The 17900-nt window shown below is 40.2% G+C and overlaps 1 protein-coding gene across 2 annotated transcripts in view; it reads right to left on the minus strand.

Moving 5' to 3' along the window:
• ipcef1 (interaction protein for cytohesin exchange factors 1) overlaps nt 1-17900 on the minus strand; it is a 307632-nt gene that overhangs the window by 16514 nt on the left and 273218 nt on the right. The window contains exons 21-23 of one of the 2 annotated variants that reach the window (XM_039748169.1): nt 14912-14961; nt 12139-12236; nt 9598-9967 (exon numbers count right to left, since the gene is read on the minus strand). In XM_039748169.1, coding sequence (XP_039604103.1) covers nt 9598-9967; nt 12139-12236; nt 14912-14961 — 518 coding nt within the window. Of the gene's footprint in view, nt 1-9597; nt 9971-12138; nt 12237-14911; nt 14962-17900 lie in introns of both variants that reach the window. The other variant, XM_039748168.1, reaches the window with a different exon arrangement.

Here is a 17900-nt window from a genome sequence, read left to right on the forward strand (position 1 = left end):
AAACTGCTACACACACATTACTTTAACATGGCTTTCTCATAGCTTCATTTTAGTTTAACCCTGATGCTCTGTATATTCAATTAATTATCATTATTATTCATGATGGCTCCAAAATCTGTACAAACCTCTACATTCTCTTCTGTCCTTTTTCTGGTTTTCTGTGGTGGCAATTTGCGCCACCAGCACCTCAAAGCACTGTGATGTCCCTACATTGATGGATTAAAGGCCAGAAGTCCACGTGACCATCATCATCAAGTCCTTCCATGAGAACCCTTAATACAATAAGGACTGATTGAGGTCATTTATGTTAGGTAGAATACCCAGAGGGGGCTGGCCGGTCTCGTGGTCTGGAACCCCTGCAGATTTTATTTTTTCTCCAGCCACCTGGAATTTTTGTTTTTTCTGTCCTCCCTGGCCATCGGACCTTACTTTTATTCTATGTTAATTAGTGTTCTGTTATTTTAATTCTTACTTTGTCTTTTTTTCTCTTTCTTCATCATGTAAAGCACTTTGAGCTACATTATTTCTATGAAAACGTGCTATATAAAAGTTGTTGTTGCATCATAAGCAGATCCTCAAAAAGAGAATTATGGGACTTCCAGTTAAGCAAGAACATCGGTCTAGACCCACTGAAACCCCCCCATGCCCCTCAAACCACCATACAGACACACACAATATACTAGTGACACAGGTTAATCACAATTAAAAATCAATACTGTGTCCCTATGTAATGTCCCCCTGTAGTGTATGTATTCTTTAACAATCCCTAATGGTGTAATGGTCACAGTGTCCCTGCTGCAGTGCCAGTACTCCCAACTCCAAGACATCCTCTCCTCAGGATCAGTCTTTCACCTTAGTAACTCCCAACCTGAGGAATAAGGCAAGAGGGCGGCAGTAATGACAGGAACAAGCTGCCAGGACTCACTGTCAGTCACTGGAATCTGCACTGCAAATGGGTCGGGGTGTCACTCACCCTGCCGTGCTGTGCTTAAAGAGGGGCAGGAGGGGACTGGAACCCAGCAGTTTGTCCGTCTGGCAGACTGCCTATCATGTGGGAAGTCCGGGGGGTTGTCCTGACTCCTGGTTCTGGCACTGGCTAACTGCCAAAGTTGAACTGGCTGTGCCTCTTTATCATGTTCATGGCACACAGGTAGCAAGATGCCTGGCACACTGCCTGTACACAAATTGTGCTATGCATAGTGCAGACAGTGCAAGAGCTGCTGAGGCACACAACATAAACATTTGTGTTCAGATCCGGACAAATGTTTCTATACAAAATAGAGGGACCCAGGTATGGCAAGTTTAGACACCTTCTCATCCCTTTCATTTTCTTTTTTCAACATGAGGCATCAGACAGATGAGCCTCTCTCATATTTGTGCAATCCAAAACACCCATTGTTCTCCTTTTCTTTGGATCTGCATTACATACTTCTAGGTGAATGCTCATTGGTGGTTCACTCTTACACACATGTGATTCTGCCCCTAATGGTCTGACAAAGTCTCAGAGGATTTTAAACCACATGACTAGCAGTTGTGGGAGTACACTGCCACGGCCCCGACTTGGTTAGGTTATGTTAATTCAGTGTCTGACTGAAAACTGCTAGAAGAGCCATGTTGAGGCATGGAAGATTATATTGCTCTTAGTGAAGTTTTGAATCTTTCTATAGAAGAAACATTACCGGCAGATTAAATTTGAAAGATAATAGTTCAAAAGATGCAAATGCATTTATCAGTATGTATATATCCTTATATAAAAGCGGTCGGGATTGTCCTTCCATCCCGTGAGTGCTACGCAGGCGCGGAGTTTCACACACACCCCGTCCATTTTGCAATGCACGATGGGATCTGTAGTTTCATTTTTCCAGGTAAAAGATGATTTTTCTACTCCAGACTGTGCGATATCTTCTTCTTCTTTCTTACTTTATAAAAGCGGTCTGGATTATCCTTCCGTCCCGTGAGTGGAAAGCGTAGCGGTATTCCGCTTATCACAGACTTCCTACTTGCGGTACGAAGCGACATGATGTGAGCAGAGTTCTGGTGCTCCCATCGTTCCCTTGCTTTTGTGCGCTGGGAAAATAAACAAAATTATGTCTCTGGAAATAATTCATGTTGGAGTACAAATGCCTCACCACGTAGTAAATATCAGGGGGGTTCAAAAGGGCGACCTCAATACAGAAAAAAAGTTTACATTTCATCACAAAAATAATAGAAACTACGAGTATTAAAAGTAATACCGCTCAAATGCAATATAACCAAATTAATGAGTTTGTATAAAATATCAAATTGATCTACATATTGAATTGCCTTGGTCTATAAGATATATATATATATATATATATATATATATATATATATATATATATATATATATATATATATATATATATATATATATATATATATATATATATATATATATATATATATATATATATATATATATATATATATATATATATAAATAAGTGGTCCCCGGCCGGGGCTGGAGCCCGGCCAGGAGGACCGGAGAAAGACTTGTGCCTCCTCCAGACCGTGAGGGGGCGTCCGTCCTGGTTATGTTGGGGGCCTCGGGTACAGGGCTTGGAAGCCCAGCCCTGTAGGGACCCATGGCCACCGCCAGGCGGTGCCCTGGTGCCTGAGGAACCCTGGAGCCCAGCACTTCCACCACACCAGGAAGTGCTGGGGAGAAGACGACAGGAGACACCCGGACGGCTTCCAGGTGCACAGCCAGCACTTCCGCCACACGGGTGTGTCCAAGAGGGAGTGCCAGGAAGCAGCTGGAGCCCATCCGGGTTCCCGTATAAGGGGCCGCCTCCCTTCAGTCGATAGTGGATGTCGGGTGGAAGAGGACAAAGCTGGAGAGAGAGGATGGGAGGCGGTCGAGAGAGGCACTGGGGTTTGTGAGCACGAATTTGTACATATTACTGTAAATAAATAGTGTGTGGTGGAACTATGTTGTCCGTCTGCCTATGTCCGGGTCCCAGTTCACAGTGGCGTAGTCAGCAGGATGCTCCGCCTGGTGCAAGCCGGGGACCTGCTATAAAACAAATTTCTGTGGACGGCCCGGTGCAGCTCTCTCAGTAGCGGGTGCGTTTGTTGCCTCTGTGCAAAGATGCGGAATCCACTGAGGGTTGTCTGCCCACACAAAATTTGTTTTATATGCAGGTCCCCTGCCAACGGACGGCCAGAGAATCCTGCCGACTACGCCAGTGTGGCAGTAGAGGGCGCTAGTGCTCCCTTGAACCCTCAGGTACAACTCCAGACACCAGGTAAAAGTCCAAGACTCTTTATTTTGATTCACAGTGCACCAAGCACCTTCCACACTACTCATATAATAAATCAATTCAGCACAACACTATAATCACTCCTCCTCGCCCAGACACTTTGCTCCTCTACCTCCCAGCACAGCTCAGTGTCTGGACTGAGGCCCCGTCCTTTTATAGCCCCTGACCCAGAGGTGTTCCTGTCCCAATAGTCCACAGTTCCTTATTCCTTCCGGGTCAGGGCAAACAGTCCTTTTCTTCAACCCGGGAGCACGTCGTTCCTTCCTGTCACATAACTGTGACGTACTCCCGGTTTATAGGGCACACAAGAGCCCATGAGCCCCCCTACAACGACTCCTGGTGGTCCCCAAGGTATCCAGCACGATCCTGCTGTCGGGAGAGCTCCTCCTGGCGGCCTGGGGGTGCAGACCGGCATGGGAAGCCGGCAGTCCTCCATAATATATATATGCAAATGTCATGATACATAGTAACTTCCATGGAATGAATACTGCATAGGTTAAAAACAGCTGAAATGGGCGATTATACTGTATGTGCACTTTTCTAAGAGGGAAAAAAAAATCCCTACAGTTTGTAAATGGAGCTCACCGGAGTCATTTAAGTATCCCATCAATCAATCAATCTCCCACCCTCACTTTAAAATAATTTAAAAGATTGAAGAGTTGAGATGTTGGAGTGGTAGGTGGGTAAATCGTCAAGGGAGAAGAGGCCATTGTGCTGACATTTTAGGATTACTGCTCAGCAGCACATAAGTTTCCAACTTTAAAACTTGTGGAAGGTAGAATGACAAAGTTGACTCCTTTAATTGAAAATCCCAGAGATAATTATTATGATGTTATATACATAATTATTAAAGGCAGATTTAATGCATGTGTCTGTTATCCAATAAGCAATATAACCCCAAAAACACAACATGCTTGCATACACACGCACACCTCATTTCCAAAGACAGCACTCAATAACTTCTCACATCCAAGAGATCCCATGCTAGTGCAGGTATAGTTTACATCGATCAGCAAGTTGTACTGCTGGACAAAGTTCAATACTCACAGAAAACTACAAAGAATAAAAGCGCTAATATTAAAAATTACAAAAAAGCTAATGAGTAGAAAGTAGAGATTAAGAAAAACAAAACTGTTTACATATACTTTCATAAATCAAAATTTATCAAAATATTTAATACATGAAATTTCCTTCATAAAAAGTATTTTTTATATACTGTACAACTAGCAAAATACCCGTGCTTCGCAGCGGCGAAGTACTGCCTTAAAATTTTTATTAAGAAGAAAAGTAAACCTTTTTAAACTGAGGGAAAATATACCAATAATTTGTCAAGGATCTCTTTGTATACCACATTATCATTTTGGCCCTCCAGTTATAATATGACCAAGCTGTGCGTGGAGCTTACTCTTGAGCATGCAACGTACAGTTGGCCATGTGAACAGTAATCTTGTCTCAAATCTCACAGCTTGGATTGCTGCTGTCACAATCGATATGAGTTTCATGGTTTGTTTCAATTACGACAGTATTTGCAGGACTTGTGTTGAAGCAAGTCAAGCGTTGTAAGCACACAACCGGTTTCATCGATAACTTCACATCCAGCTTTTGAGAGTTTAAACATTCATAAACATCGAAGTGTCCACTACTGAAATCGTCATCTGTGAATCTAAGATGTTTAAGAGGCATTGGCGGTTGTCGAAAGGTGTAAAATATTAGGCCATTTCAGTACACTTGAAAGCGACAACTGAACAATTCAGCAGCAGCCATCAACTCACATGCAGAACAATAGGTGAAGGGCTTAAGCATTTCACTCTTATAAGGCTCCTGTGTAGTATAATTATCTCCTGTACTGTCATCAGTCCACACCTTGAGCCTTTCCCAGTCATTCAATACATAAGACACAATGTTTCTCTGGATATCAAGAGTGAGCCTGATATGGCCGTGCAATATGTAACACAGAGAATGGAAAAGGCAGGTGCCATCTCCGGGCATGGAAACCACTCGGTAAGTGACAGTTCTTTGATCAATGGTGATCACCTCGATAGACATGTTAATGGGGTAATGCGGTTGGAATGATAAAGGAAATGGGTACCTGAACAATGTAAAGTAAGTCTAAAATACCTACACAATAACTATAATCATAATAAATTAACAATAAAACAGCGGAGAAGCCGTGGATTAAATAAAAAGGCTGTAGTTATCAGCAGGGAGACGTGAATCCCGTGGCGAAGAAAGGAAGGGAATGTAGAGACTGGAGCAATGGACGGCCTTATATAGGCAGGCAGCCAACAACGTGGGAGGTGTTGGGATGGGGGACCCAACGCTGCCTCACATGGTGACCAAGCTGCAGGCTATGGACGTATATATGTACGTAAGTAGGATTCAGTTAGCGTTGGGAACCCGCGTACCAAATTTCTTGAAGATGGGCCCATAAGTAACAAAGACCGTTGAAAAGTTCAATATGGCGCCGACAGTGGCATCATATCACCGAAATAAGTACCAAATTTCAGCCTTCTACCTACACGGAAAGTTGGAGAATTAGTGACGTTGGAAAGTTCAATATGGCGGCCAACAGTGGCGTCATACCACCGAAATAAGTACGTACATTGGTTTCGGTTAGCGCAGGGAAACCGCCTACCAAATTTCATGAAGATGGGGCCATGAATAAGAAATTTCAACATGGCGGAGGTTGTTGACCGTTACGTGTAGAATTTCGAAATGAAACCTGCTTAACTTTTGTAAGTAAGCTGTAATAATTGAGCCTGCCAAATTTCAGCCTTCTACCTACACGGGAAGTTGGAGAATTAGTGACATTGGAAACTTCAATATGGCGGTCGACAGTGGCATCATACCACTGAAATAAGTATGTACATCTGTTTTGGTTAGCACAGGGAAGCCACCTACCAAATTTCGTGAAGATAGGGTCAGTCTTCTACATACACGGGAAGTTGGAGAATTAGTGAGGGCTTTGCCTTTTATTAGTATAGATTAAGACATATACACCCACACCATACCCTTTGTGGAGTGATTTCAGCATTATTTAAAATACATCCATGACATTGTTTGAATATTTACAATGAAAAGCCTCCAATTAGGCTTCCCATTACTCTGTTCACCGTGCTGCAGCTCTATGGAGTCATCAGTTTTGCTATCAAAGGAATCAATGGCCTTCTCTCCAATAAGAGAGAAAGCAGTTTTTTCCTTTTCAAATGCTGGCTGCTTTATAGATCCCTGCTTTCAGCAGAGCCAGCTACTACATAATTTTCTGATGATAGAAATGCCTTGAGGCTAATTTATTCTCCATGTGGAAGTACATTATGGATTTTCCACATGCATAAGCTGGGAAAAAAAAAAAAAAAATTCTGTTCATTTTCCTCTGCCTGTTGTGCCCATTAGGGTTGTGAGAGCTTAGCGCTGGAGAAGACAAAACAAACTTGTAGAAATCACTTGTTAACTGGTGAACCATTTTATAAAATATTGTTAATCCATTTTTTCCTGCTCCCTGCTATGGTCTGCCAAGTTGAGAACACAATTTCACATCCCGTGTCCGACATATTTGGTCGGGTAGTTACTGTATATTTATGCATTTAAAAAAAATGGAACTCCTCAAATGTGTTAGACTACAATCTGAAATCTATCAGTGACTGGTTCATTATTATTTAGTTCATGCCCTATCCAAATCATTCAACCGATTACTAGGAAAGGTTAAGCACTTTGAGCAAGGAAAAGGTGTTATATAAATAAAATGCATTAATATTAAACTACGGAAGCTGAGAGAGGACATGCAATATCGCTTTTTTTTTTTTTTTAATGTTTTCTCAAGATAACGGAATAATTTTATCAAGATCTCGATAAAACAAAAAGATCTTGTTTTCTCAAAATTATGAAATAATTGTATCTAATGTTTAATGTTTAGCTTATTGAAGCCACATCCTGTTTGAAATGGCAGAAGTATATGACAGAACTGTATTGATCAGCGCGTCACATTTTTGTTCAATCAAGGGCTGACGCAGGCTGAAATATGTTTTATGCCTTAGTTTAGAAAATAACATTAGTGTTCGTCATTTAAGAAGATGGTTAGCAAGGCTTCAGCTGTATAGGCATTGCAATTTAAGTGATCTTGATGCCAGGAGCAAAGGTTAAGTTTAGTTTTCTTGAGATCACAATAAAATTATTCCGTTATCTTGAGAAAACAAAGTTCAACGATATTGCACATCCTCTCTCAGCTTCCGTATTAAATTATAAAGAACAAAAAAAGTTTTGAACTGCAGTCTAGGAAGCTTAGAACTTCACTTCATGACCCATTTCCATGGTCACTTAGGTTTTTCCCCTCCAGGAGGTCCGATTTTCGTTTACCTTAGTATAACTATGCTTGCTAGATTCAACTTTCAGCCTGCATTTGGTCAGAGTGTACAAGTGTTACTGTGTGTAGCCTGCAATGGATTGAGAACGTGACCAGGATCAGTTCCTGCCTTGTGAACATAGTCCTGAGGACAGACTGCAGCTCCCACCACCCTGAAACCAGACAAGCAGGTTCAACACCCACACAACGAGGCCAAACTGTTTCCTGGTCATTTAGAATGGCTCTTAGGATACCGAGTTGAACAAGGAAGCTGAACTACACACAGCATATTTGTATATTATTGCAGCATGTGGTTTTCTTGTTTAAATGAATGAGACGGAACACAGACACTATTCTGTGATATCCATATAACACACGGTTAGATCATATGAAGAAACTGGAACCTTAAAGAACAACTGTAGTATGCATTTCACACAATAGGCTAACTTGCATTTAAAAAAGCTGTGAAGCAAGTGGAAAAAGTTCAGTCATGATACTGAATATGGGTGGTTTTCAAATAGGTCTTAATCACCCAGTTGTTAAATACAAGTAGTGGTCCTTTCACAAAAGGTTTCTCACCTGTGAAGTCTAATGTATTAAAGTTCATAAAAGAATGCTTTAGTGAGAGTTAGAATAGGTAGGACAGCATTTAAGAGGTTACAGAATAGAGGGCAGGCATATCTGGCTTTAGCAACTCTGCTCCAAGTACCGAAAGGGAATTAGAAGGGCAACCAGCAAATTAGGGTCTACCATGGATAATTGGCAGATATCAGCTCAGCCCAACAAAATCTGGTTCCATGCCCATAAATCCTCATACCTGGGCAATTAATTCATTTTCCAATTGTGCACCAGCACCAAACTGGTTTATAGTCCATCATATAGTCAGGTCATTATAGTCACACCTACAGAGGTACAGTGAAATTTTTACCTGCACAATCATGCTGCTCAGAAATGGAACTGAAGTTATTTGATTCTACAGGATTAATTTCAACCAATACAGAGAGCAAACATCATTTTCCTTAAGGAATAGTGTACTTCGATGTTTCAGTTACACATTTATTGATGATTCAAGGTATCAGTGGTTAAGTGGCCAAGTAATAGACGCGATAAGCACGTTAATGTAGGAACACATTAGCAACATTAGAAAAAGATTCTCATTAATAGCAGTTGTCAGGGTGAAAAACCCAGGAGTTTTACGCCAGGTGTCCCACATTCCCAAAGACACGCATCGTTGGTGAATTAGTGGTGCTAAATTGGCCCCAGTGTGAGCAAGCATTGCCTGCAATGGACTGTGCTACTAGGGAAGTCTTTGGCCCCTCACAATTGGATTAACTGAAATAATTACACGTGTCTGTCTAATGGCTACCTTACCAAGCACATTTTAAAATTTGTTACTGTACTCTGCTGTTGATCTGGCAATGTACTAAGCAACCTGATCAACATAATAAATTGCCTGAAAAAGTTGTTTGCCTCTTACAAAACCACCAATCCACCAAGAAACCGAGTATATCAAAGTGGACACAAATCCAGTGGCTCTACGTCTGTTTTGCACCCTTTTAAAATTTTCTGGCACACAAGCCAAGGCATACAGTGTAAAACCAGATCATCCTTTTCTTGTTATAGCAGTTCCTAGACAAGAAAAGTCAACTGTGTAATTAACTTCACTTATCAAGGCAGAAAGGGAAAGATCCAGCAATAAAGGGAGAAAAAAAATAAGTCTTGTTATCTCATCTGGCTGCCCAAAAGAGAGCAATGGAAAATACAGATGTCTAAAAAACAAAAGTGCAAACATCTTTTTCAATATATATTTTTTCCATCTGTCGTGTTAAAAATAACTAGTTGCACTTCTGCCTTAATCTATTTACCACCACTTACAACATCAAATGGTCCATCAGTAGTCACTCCCCTGGTAACCTAAATCACTTTCTTCAATGTTTAAAACAAAGTCAAATCCAAAAGCACACAGTTGCTCACCCTTTTCATTTGATGCAGACAAAGATGATCCCTTCTGAATGGACAGGAGGCTCCTGCCGTTTGCCAGATTGCTAGCATCTTGTTCAGGGACAGAGTTTGAAGATTTGTTTTCTGCCTTTAATAAGGAGTTTGTTTGTGACTGGCAAATGACAGTTTCAAAGCTTTCTGAGTGGACTTGTACAGTGCAGGTTGTATTCCTCCCCATTTCCATTTGCTGGCTGTTTAGGATGTCATGCCATGACTGTCTGTCTTGAAAGGAAGGAGGCAGAGTAGTAGTCGAAACTTGGGATTGAATGGTGCTACCTGGAGAAATCGAGTTGCTCATATTGCTGGATGCACTTGAAGAGTAAGATGGGGGCAGCATTTCTACCTGCTTGAATAAATGAGAAAGAAAGATGTAATTGACTTAGGATATGCCACAGTGTCAACACTTTGTGCCTAAATAGCATTTCTTATTTAGCATTTACACTCTAGTTATTGAAGATTGAGGTAGCTGCTGACATACCACTACTCTGAGTGTATCCAGATCTTACCTACTGTGATAAACTTGAATTGAAATATAATGTGAGGCTCTAGTAGGTGGAATTACAGACCAAAAAAAAAAAAAAAAATTAAATATAGTGGAACCTCGGTTCACAACCAAAAAGCTCGCCAAACTTTTGCCTCGGTTCACAACCACAAACTCGGTATACGAACAAGCCAGTTCCCCCTGCCTGCTGAGCTGAGCGAAAGAGAGAGAGAGAGAGAGAGAGCAAGAGCGAGTGAGCGAGCACGTGCCTGCTGGGGAGGGGGAGGAGGAGATTGCTGCACGTGTTGCCTTGCACTTACTGGCTCCAGATAGGCAGGCTGGGGAGGAGGAGGAGGAGGAGGAGAGTGCTGCACGTGTTTGCCTGCCTATTTGCAGGCTGTACGTACTAGCGCACCATCCCCCCCAGCACAGGCAGCCTAAGAGAGAGAGAAAGCGAGCAAGCCGCGTGGCTGCAAGAGCTCTCTGTTGATTGTTCTCCTTCCATTGGCTTCTAAGCAAGTGAATAGTGGTGAGAAGAAAATTGAAATCGAAGTAAAGAAAGAAATTACAAGAGGTGGAAAAACTGTTTACCAGTTTACTCATTTACCAATTTGAGAACCCTCGTGCTTTCAAGCAGCACAATGTAAACAAAGCAAGACTGCCAGTAATGTGGGGCGCAAACACGAAGGATTGGGTCACAAGGAATGTGTTTTTGGAATGGCTGCATGAGGCTTTCACTCCCACCAGCTAAACAGCTAAAAGCACCAGAAACCCAAGAAATCACAAGAGAGAAAACACCTGAAGGAAAACACTTCATGCCAGAGCTCGACTCATGCAAGGTTAGTTTTCTTGGTGGTTTTTGTATTACAGATTTTTCAAAAGTTAGTTTTTCAGATCATGCTGTGATTTGTTGCAGTGTTACTTTTCTCTTTTTTTCAAATGTTCGTTTTTTTCCCTGTGCTTAAAACTCATTAAAAAAATTGTTTACATGGTGGACTTCATCGTGTGATTTGTTGCAATGTTACTTTTTTGGTTGCTTGTGAGTTGGTTTTTAAATGCACTTCGGATTTGTTTTAATGTTCGTTTTTTTCTGCTGTGCTTAAAACTCACTTTAAAAACAGTGTTTACAGCGATCAGGCTTTAAGTTTAATAGCGTGATCTCCTGCAATCTTTCTTTTTTGGTTGCTTGCGAGTTGGTTTTTGCATGCACTTCGGATTTGTTCTAATCTTCGTTTTTTTCTGCTTTGCTTAAAACTCATTTTAAAAAAAAATGCTGCGCGAGCACGTGCTACAGAGAGATTAGAGAGGCGAGCGAGCAAGCGCAGAGAGAGAGAGGGCAGCTGACAGGGAAGGGATGGGGGGGAGGATAGGGTGTGTGTGCACGCGCTCTACAGAGAGAGAGAGAGAGAGAGAGCGCAGCTTGCTTGCTCGTAGCTGAGCAGGGAGCCTGGGTGTTTTGTGTCAGTGTTATTCAATGTTTTTACATTAGTTTACTATTACACTGTGCATTCTATGGTGTAATTAACTATATTTGTGCTTAATCTTTACATATATTTACATACAGTTTGTACGGTCTGGAACGGATTAATTGTATTTACATACAATCCTATGGGGGAAACTGCTTCAGTTCACGACCAACTCGGTTTACGACCAAAGTTCTAGAACGAATTATGGTCGTGAACCGAGGTTCCACTGTATATAGTAAATGCATCCACTGCAGATCAAGGACGTCAAGTGTATGAAATATTTTAAACAAGAAAACAAACAAAATGAAACACAGCCCTGTCAAATAAATGTTGTAATACTCTTTACACTCTTTAAGCTGATAGGCACTTTCACAATTTATAGTAATCCTCAGACTGAAGTGAAAATACAATGTTATGTCCAATTAAAATTGGGGGAAAAAAAAACCAGCTACTCTCTCAGTGAGATACCTACTACAGCAAATTCCAAATAGTGTAACGGTACTGTAAGGTCTTTTTCACAATTCCATTACATTTGGTAGATATATTTCTATAAACACATTAACTTACCGGATGAGCTGAATTTTCTGCTGAATAGGGAGGTGGAGGGGTCTCTGTGCTTAGATCAGGTTCATCATGATCACTCTCACTCCAACAGTCCGGGCTCACTACAGTGGAACCAGAACATTTGTGGTGTTAGACTACTACTAACAAACAGTGCATTGGATTTAGGCTTCAACACATCTAGCCCAGTGTTGCTCATTACCGTCTGAGTAATTAGTTACCAGGATGAACATCTGGTATTAGCAAACTGCCATTTCTTCTTAGAGAAGAGGTTCTTATTTGCTGCTTAGACCATTGTTATTTTATCCTCTTGCTTTTAGAAGGCACCTTATAGCATGAATGATTGGTCCAACAGGGATTAAAAAAAAAGCAAAAAGCAGGAAGTCTAATAACCTGAGAGGAGAGAGGATCTGACTAGTAAATGGCCTAAGTAACTGCATAGCAAGCACCCTCCCAACCTTAAAAGGAAAAGAAAATAGAATGAGGGTGTCTCCAAAACTTGTGTTGCATATTAATTACTGTATTATTTAGGATTATTAAACCTCACTGAATGTACTCCTGCTGGTAGCACTTGTTCTCTTACAACTTCTAGTTCTTATAAATCTTACAAGTTTAACAACTTGCAGAATGCAAAAAAAGTGGTCTACTGGGAAAGGTTCTATACAAGACTAAAAAGAGCTGAATCAAGGTCAGATTCTTTTTCATTTAAGGAGAACAAAGGAGTTCAGGAAAATACACATTTCAAAAATCTAGAGCTGCCAGTGGTATAATACAGATTAATAAGTTCAAGCTCCAGACAACTGTCCACAAGTTATTACTGTACTTGCCAGAGCATTCAATCAGAGCTTCTGTGTTTTAGGAGATTTCAGAACTGTATGAGCTGCCACATATGCTAGTTTATTAAAATGGTCACATACTGTATGTGAAATGGAAAACAGTTTTGTGTATCTTCTTATCTCTGTGAGGAGAGAAACCAGTGGATGTAGCAGTCTGCAGAGGATCCATGCAACTTTTTTGTGGGAAAAAAAAAAATCTAAACAGCATGCAAATTAATGGCTATTTCAGACTGTAAGTGTTTGTTAGCAACTGCACTATTTTTGGGCCAAGATAGTTGCAACTTTCTAATGAAAAATGGTGTATGACATGGCATCTTCAACAAATATATATATATATAGCTAGCAAAAAATGCAAACAAAAACCACTATTCCCCCATTTAGTTAAAAGCTGAAATTTGGCAGGATGGTACATCCAAGGCTGTATGTATCCATTAAGAAACATTTAAATATCAATATGTAACTCCTCTCCCCAGTACAAAAACTAAATACTCCAAAATCTCAGAAATGCTTTAATTGAAGCTTGGTAACATTACAGAAAAAAGAAAATAAGTTGGCATTTGTCAATACATTTTTTTTTATATTTATATATTAATATTATGATATGTATATACTCTGCACTGTTTTGAGAACTGGCTTTATGCAAAGAAGATGGAGCAGAAGCAATTAACAAGCCACATGAATAGCACCGGTGTAATAGGATATTGGGAAAAGACATCATCATGTAAAATGGGAGAAAGTTCAAAGCTCAAGGAAGAAATCCTGTACTTAAGATTTTCATTTACCTACTCCTTTCACGTAACTATCTAGCAATGAAACAACAGTTAAATCTGATGTTAATAGGTACCAGTCATTTAGAAACTCTGAGGGGTGGAGAAGTCGATATAAAAGACTGCAAAAAAAAAAGTGGAGCAGCATTAAGCAGACAGTCATTGGGGAGAAAGAGGAAAAGCTGTGATGAACAGACCATAAGAGGAGGATTATTGGGCAGCAGGATTCTCAGCTGGAACTTTCTCCGGGAAGCAGGCGTGCTCTGAGGCTGGAGTATTCGAGTAGACTTGGGGGATTAAATTACTGTGCTGCCGATTTATTTGTGACATGCCCTGAGACAGGTTACAGTGACATTTGTGGTGTGGTCCCATCTTCTAAGTGGTAACCTTCCTCTCTCTAATGGAAGGTAACAACTTGATGTAAACAGATCTCAACTCACAGCAGTTTTTCCAGTGTTTTGATTTATGGGCCATTAGCTCAAACTCCAAATGTTTACACTGTGTTTATTTTCTTTACCCCAATATAGCGGTTCATATTTCCCCTCCGGGATTAATAAAGTTCCTGTATATGAAATCAAAAATACTCACAATTTACATTTAATATAATTTCAACATTATTGCAATTCAAACGAATCCCCTTTTGTATAAAATTGCAATTTGCAATAACCATAAAAAAAAAAAAGGTCACAAAAATATGGGGAAGAAAAATGCAGGAACTGATCTAATGTAGGAATGTTTTCCTCATAGACAATTGTTTACAGCATGTTCAAGAGTAAGCAACGTCAGTGACCTAATAATATTATTATTACTTATTTGGCTGACACCTTCTCCAAGGCAACTTACAACATTTAAGATTCAATTGATTACATTTATGTTGTTTTTGCAATTGAAGCACAGGCAGATGAGGTGACTGTTTCATGGTCACACAGTGTCAGTACTGGGATTTTAACCCACAACCCCAAGGTTTGAGGTCTTAGACCCAAAGCCTTAACCACAATACCACACTAAAACCCTACAAAGTATTTTATACAGAAAAATAATTTGTTAGATGCATTGTACTGATACACCTGTTTAACAGATGGCACTATAACAGACACCCATTGTCTAAGGGAATTTATCATGCAAAGCTGGGTAAGCCAGCTAGTACCCAATTATAGAAAATAAAAGTACTGTTACCTTCAGATTTCTCATCCTTGATCGAAGCCAATCCTAGTTTGTTAAGCCATCTATAAATTAAAAAATAAAACACATCATACTTATGTTACCTTATGGCATCTCTCACCTTGTGAGCTTCATATCAATAAATTGAGTAATACAATAAAAAAGCTGATGATTATAAACATTACAATTACCTTATTTGCCAAGACTATGTGGATTATACTAAACTTAAACAAGTGATTAACATCAAATCTCTGGCTTATAACATATTGAAGATGGCACAGTGGTTAGGACTACTGCCCCAGAAGTCTATGCACATACTGTTTATATAAAACGCTTAACAGTTTATAAATAGATATCTGTCGATATCTATCTAAATAAAATTGTAGTCTCTTTGGCTGGCACACTAATAACTGAATCAATGTTTGTGGTACAATTGGATCAACCTGAAACACAGGTTACATGGCATATTAGGGGGAATGTTTGTATTAGAGAGGTGTAACCACAAAAACATTGCGGGACAACAATTCCCATCAGGCAGCAGGAGACCGCTCTAGCTGCTGGGATGACAGAGTTATCAGCACACACAAGTTTTGTACTGGCTGAAGCAGTATCTAAGACTGCAGGTTCATTTATTCTTCTCAAGTAAAATTTTTTCTGAGAAGCATGTCTCTCCAAAAGGGGTGTATGGTGTTGCCAAACCCTTAAGGAGTAATGTTAAATTTTTTTCAACCAAAAACACATACGATTTAGCAAGTTTTGCAATTGCAAAATCATTTGTGAAATTAAGTTTTTGTCAGTTTTGAGAAACTGTATGCCAAAGGAAACCCAGCTGATTCACCCACTATTACCTATAATTTTCTGATGAAATATGACACATCAGCAACTGATTGAGGTTTGGGTTGCCAGACGAGGACAGTGGTGTTCAATTGCATGTTGGTCAAACAACAGATAGAAACTTCATTACACTATGTGCATGTGATAATACCTCTGAAGTGAACAGAGGACATTACTTTATGAAAACAAAATCTTATATTTTTGAAAAAGCCCATACTGTGGTACACTTGCATATCACTACTCAGTGTGATAGAAATATACATTTTTTTTTGTTAATACTTTGATATACTATATTAATCCCAGAGGGGAAAACAGTCCTGTTACATGACCTTTGAATGTCAGAGTGCAGGGTCAGCCATTGTACAGCACCCGTGGAGCAATTTTCAGGTGAACAACTCTGCTCAAGGGCCCAGCGGAGTAGGATCCCTTCTGGCATTAACTGGATGTGACCCAGCAACCTTCCAGATACCAGCGCAGATCCTTAGCACCAGCACCACCACTCCATCTTATGTGCCACAATGAAACCGAATGAATTGAAAATTTTTATTGCATACCAATTCGCTGTTTAGAATAAATGTAGAAAAAGAACAGCCAAGGATGGCATTAAAAGCTTTTACCAGTTTTTGATGGTAAGACATTTACTCAAGTCCTTCTATAGTGATGAGTTTGAATTTTAGACTTTGATGGCAATACAGCATTGTGATTTGTAGTAATTTTGAATGAATAAACTTTGTCTCCAGGGAGAAATTTTAGCTTTTTAATGATGATTCAAAGTTCCGTTTATAACATTATTGAATACTGCCATTGGTGTGGTCTCCTATAATAGCTTTAGTTGCCCAATTTTTAAACAAACCATCCAGTTTAACTCTTTGATGGCTGAATATCTTTTTCAAAAAACTCAAGTTTTCTGAAAAAGCACACAAAGCAATGGTTTAACATATAAATCAGCATAATCGTCTGTTGCATAATCATCTCTGGCATCAGCAGCTGTGCGGGAGCAGCTTGACAGCCAGCAGGAATGCACAGTGGGTCGACTGCATGGCTGTCTTTGTGCAGCTGGTGGTTGGTGGTGGCAGTCACAATGGTTTGTACCTCTTGTCATTGTAAGTGGCTGTCCTCCCAGAAAAACGTTGCCATAGGCACCTCAACTACACAAACGTATTCAGCTCCATAATCAGCTAATGCTGGTACCTCACTTTCATTTTCGATCTCGGTCTCCACATCACTTGCATCAAAATCGGAGTCCAACAAATCAGAGTCCAGTTCAGCGATAATACACAAAACATCATCCATTTGAGTATATTGCTTTGGTCTCTCAGCAGATGTCACTGCCATTTTAGAGGTCATTTGCTCTTCGCCACTCATGTATGTGCAGGGAATCGAGTCAAATTAAAACATAATAGGGAGTTTTGTCACCATTCACTGGCGATTTTATACTCTACCCCAATTTACGACAAGAAGTTACCGCAATTATGGAATCCAGTCATACACAAGGTGGGGGGGGAATTTTTCACTCCGAGTCAAAAACAGAGAAACTGATAAGAAAGGTAGTGAAGAAAATGGATGAGACATACATACTCACACAATGTAATGTTTTTGATATACTTTGTAAAAATATATATATATATATATATATATAGCAAAAAAAGAAACGTCCCTTTTTCAGGACTGTGTATTTCAACAATAATGTTTTAAAAATCCAAATAACTTTACAGATCTTCATTGTAAAGGGTTTAAACAATGTTTTCCATGCATGTTCAATTAACCATAATCAATTAATTAACATGCACCTGTGGAATGGTCGTTAAGACCTTAACAGCTTACAGAAAGTAGGCATTTAAGGTCACAGTTCTAAAAACGCAGGACACTAAAGAGACTTGTCTACCGACTGTGAAAAACACCCAAAGAAAGATGCCCAGGGTCCCTGCTCATCTGCGTGAACGTGCATTAGGCATGCTGCAGGGAGGCATGAGGACTGCTGATGTGGCTAGGGCAATAAATTGCCATGTCCGACTGTGAGACGCCTAAGGCAGCGCTACAGGGAGACAGGAAGGACAGCTGATCATCCTCGCAGTGGAAGACCACGTGTAACAACACCTGCACAGGATCGGTACATCCGAATATCACACCTGCGTGACAGGTACAGGATGGCCACAACAACTGCCCGAGT

This window comes from Polypterus senegalus, chromosome 3 (assembly GCF_016835505.1).
Source record: "Polypterus senegalus isolate Bchr_013 chromosome 3, ASM1683550v1, whole genome shotgun sequence".
Lineage (NCBI taxonomy): Eukaryota > Metazoa > Chordata > Cladistia > Polypteriformes > Polypteridae > Polypterus > Polypterus senegalus.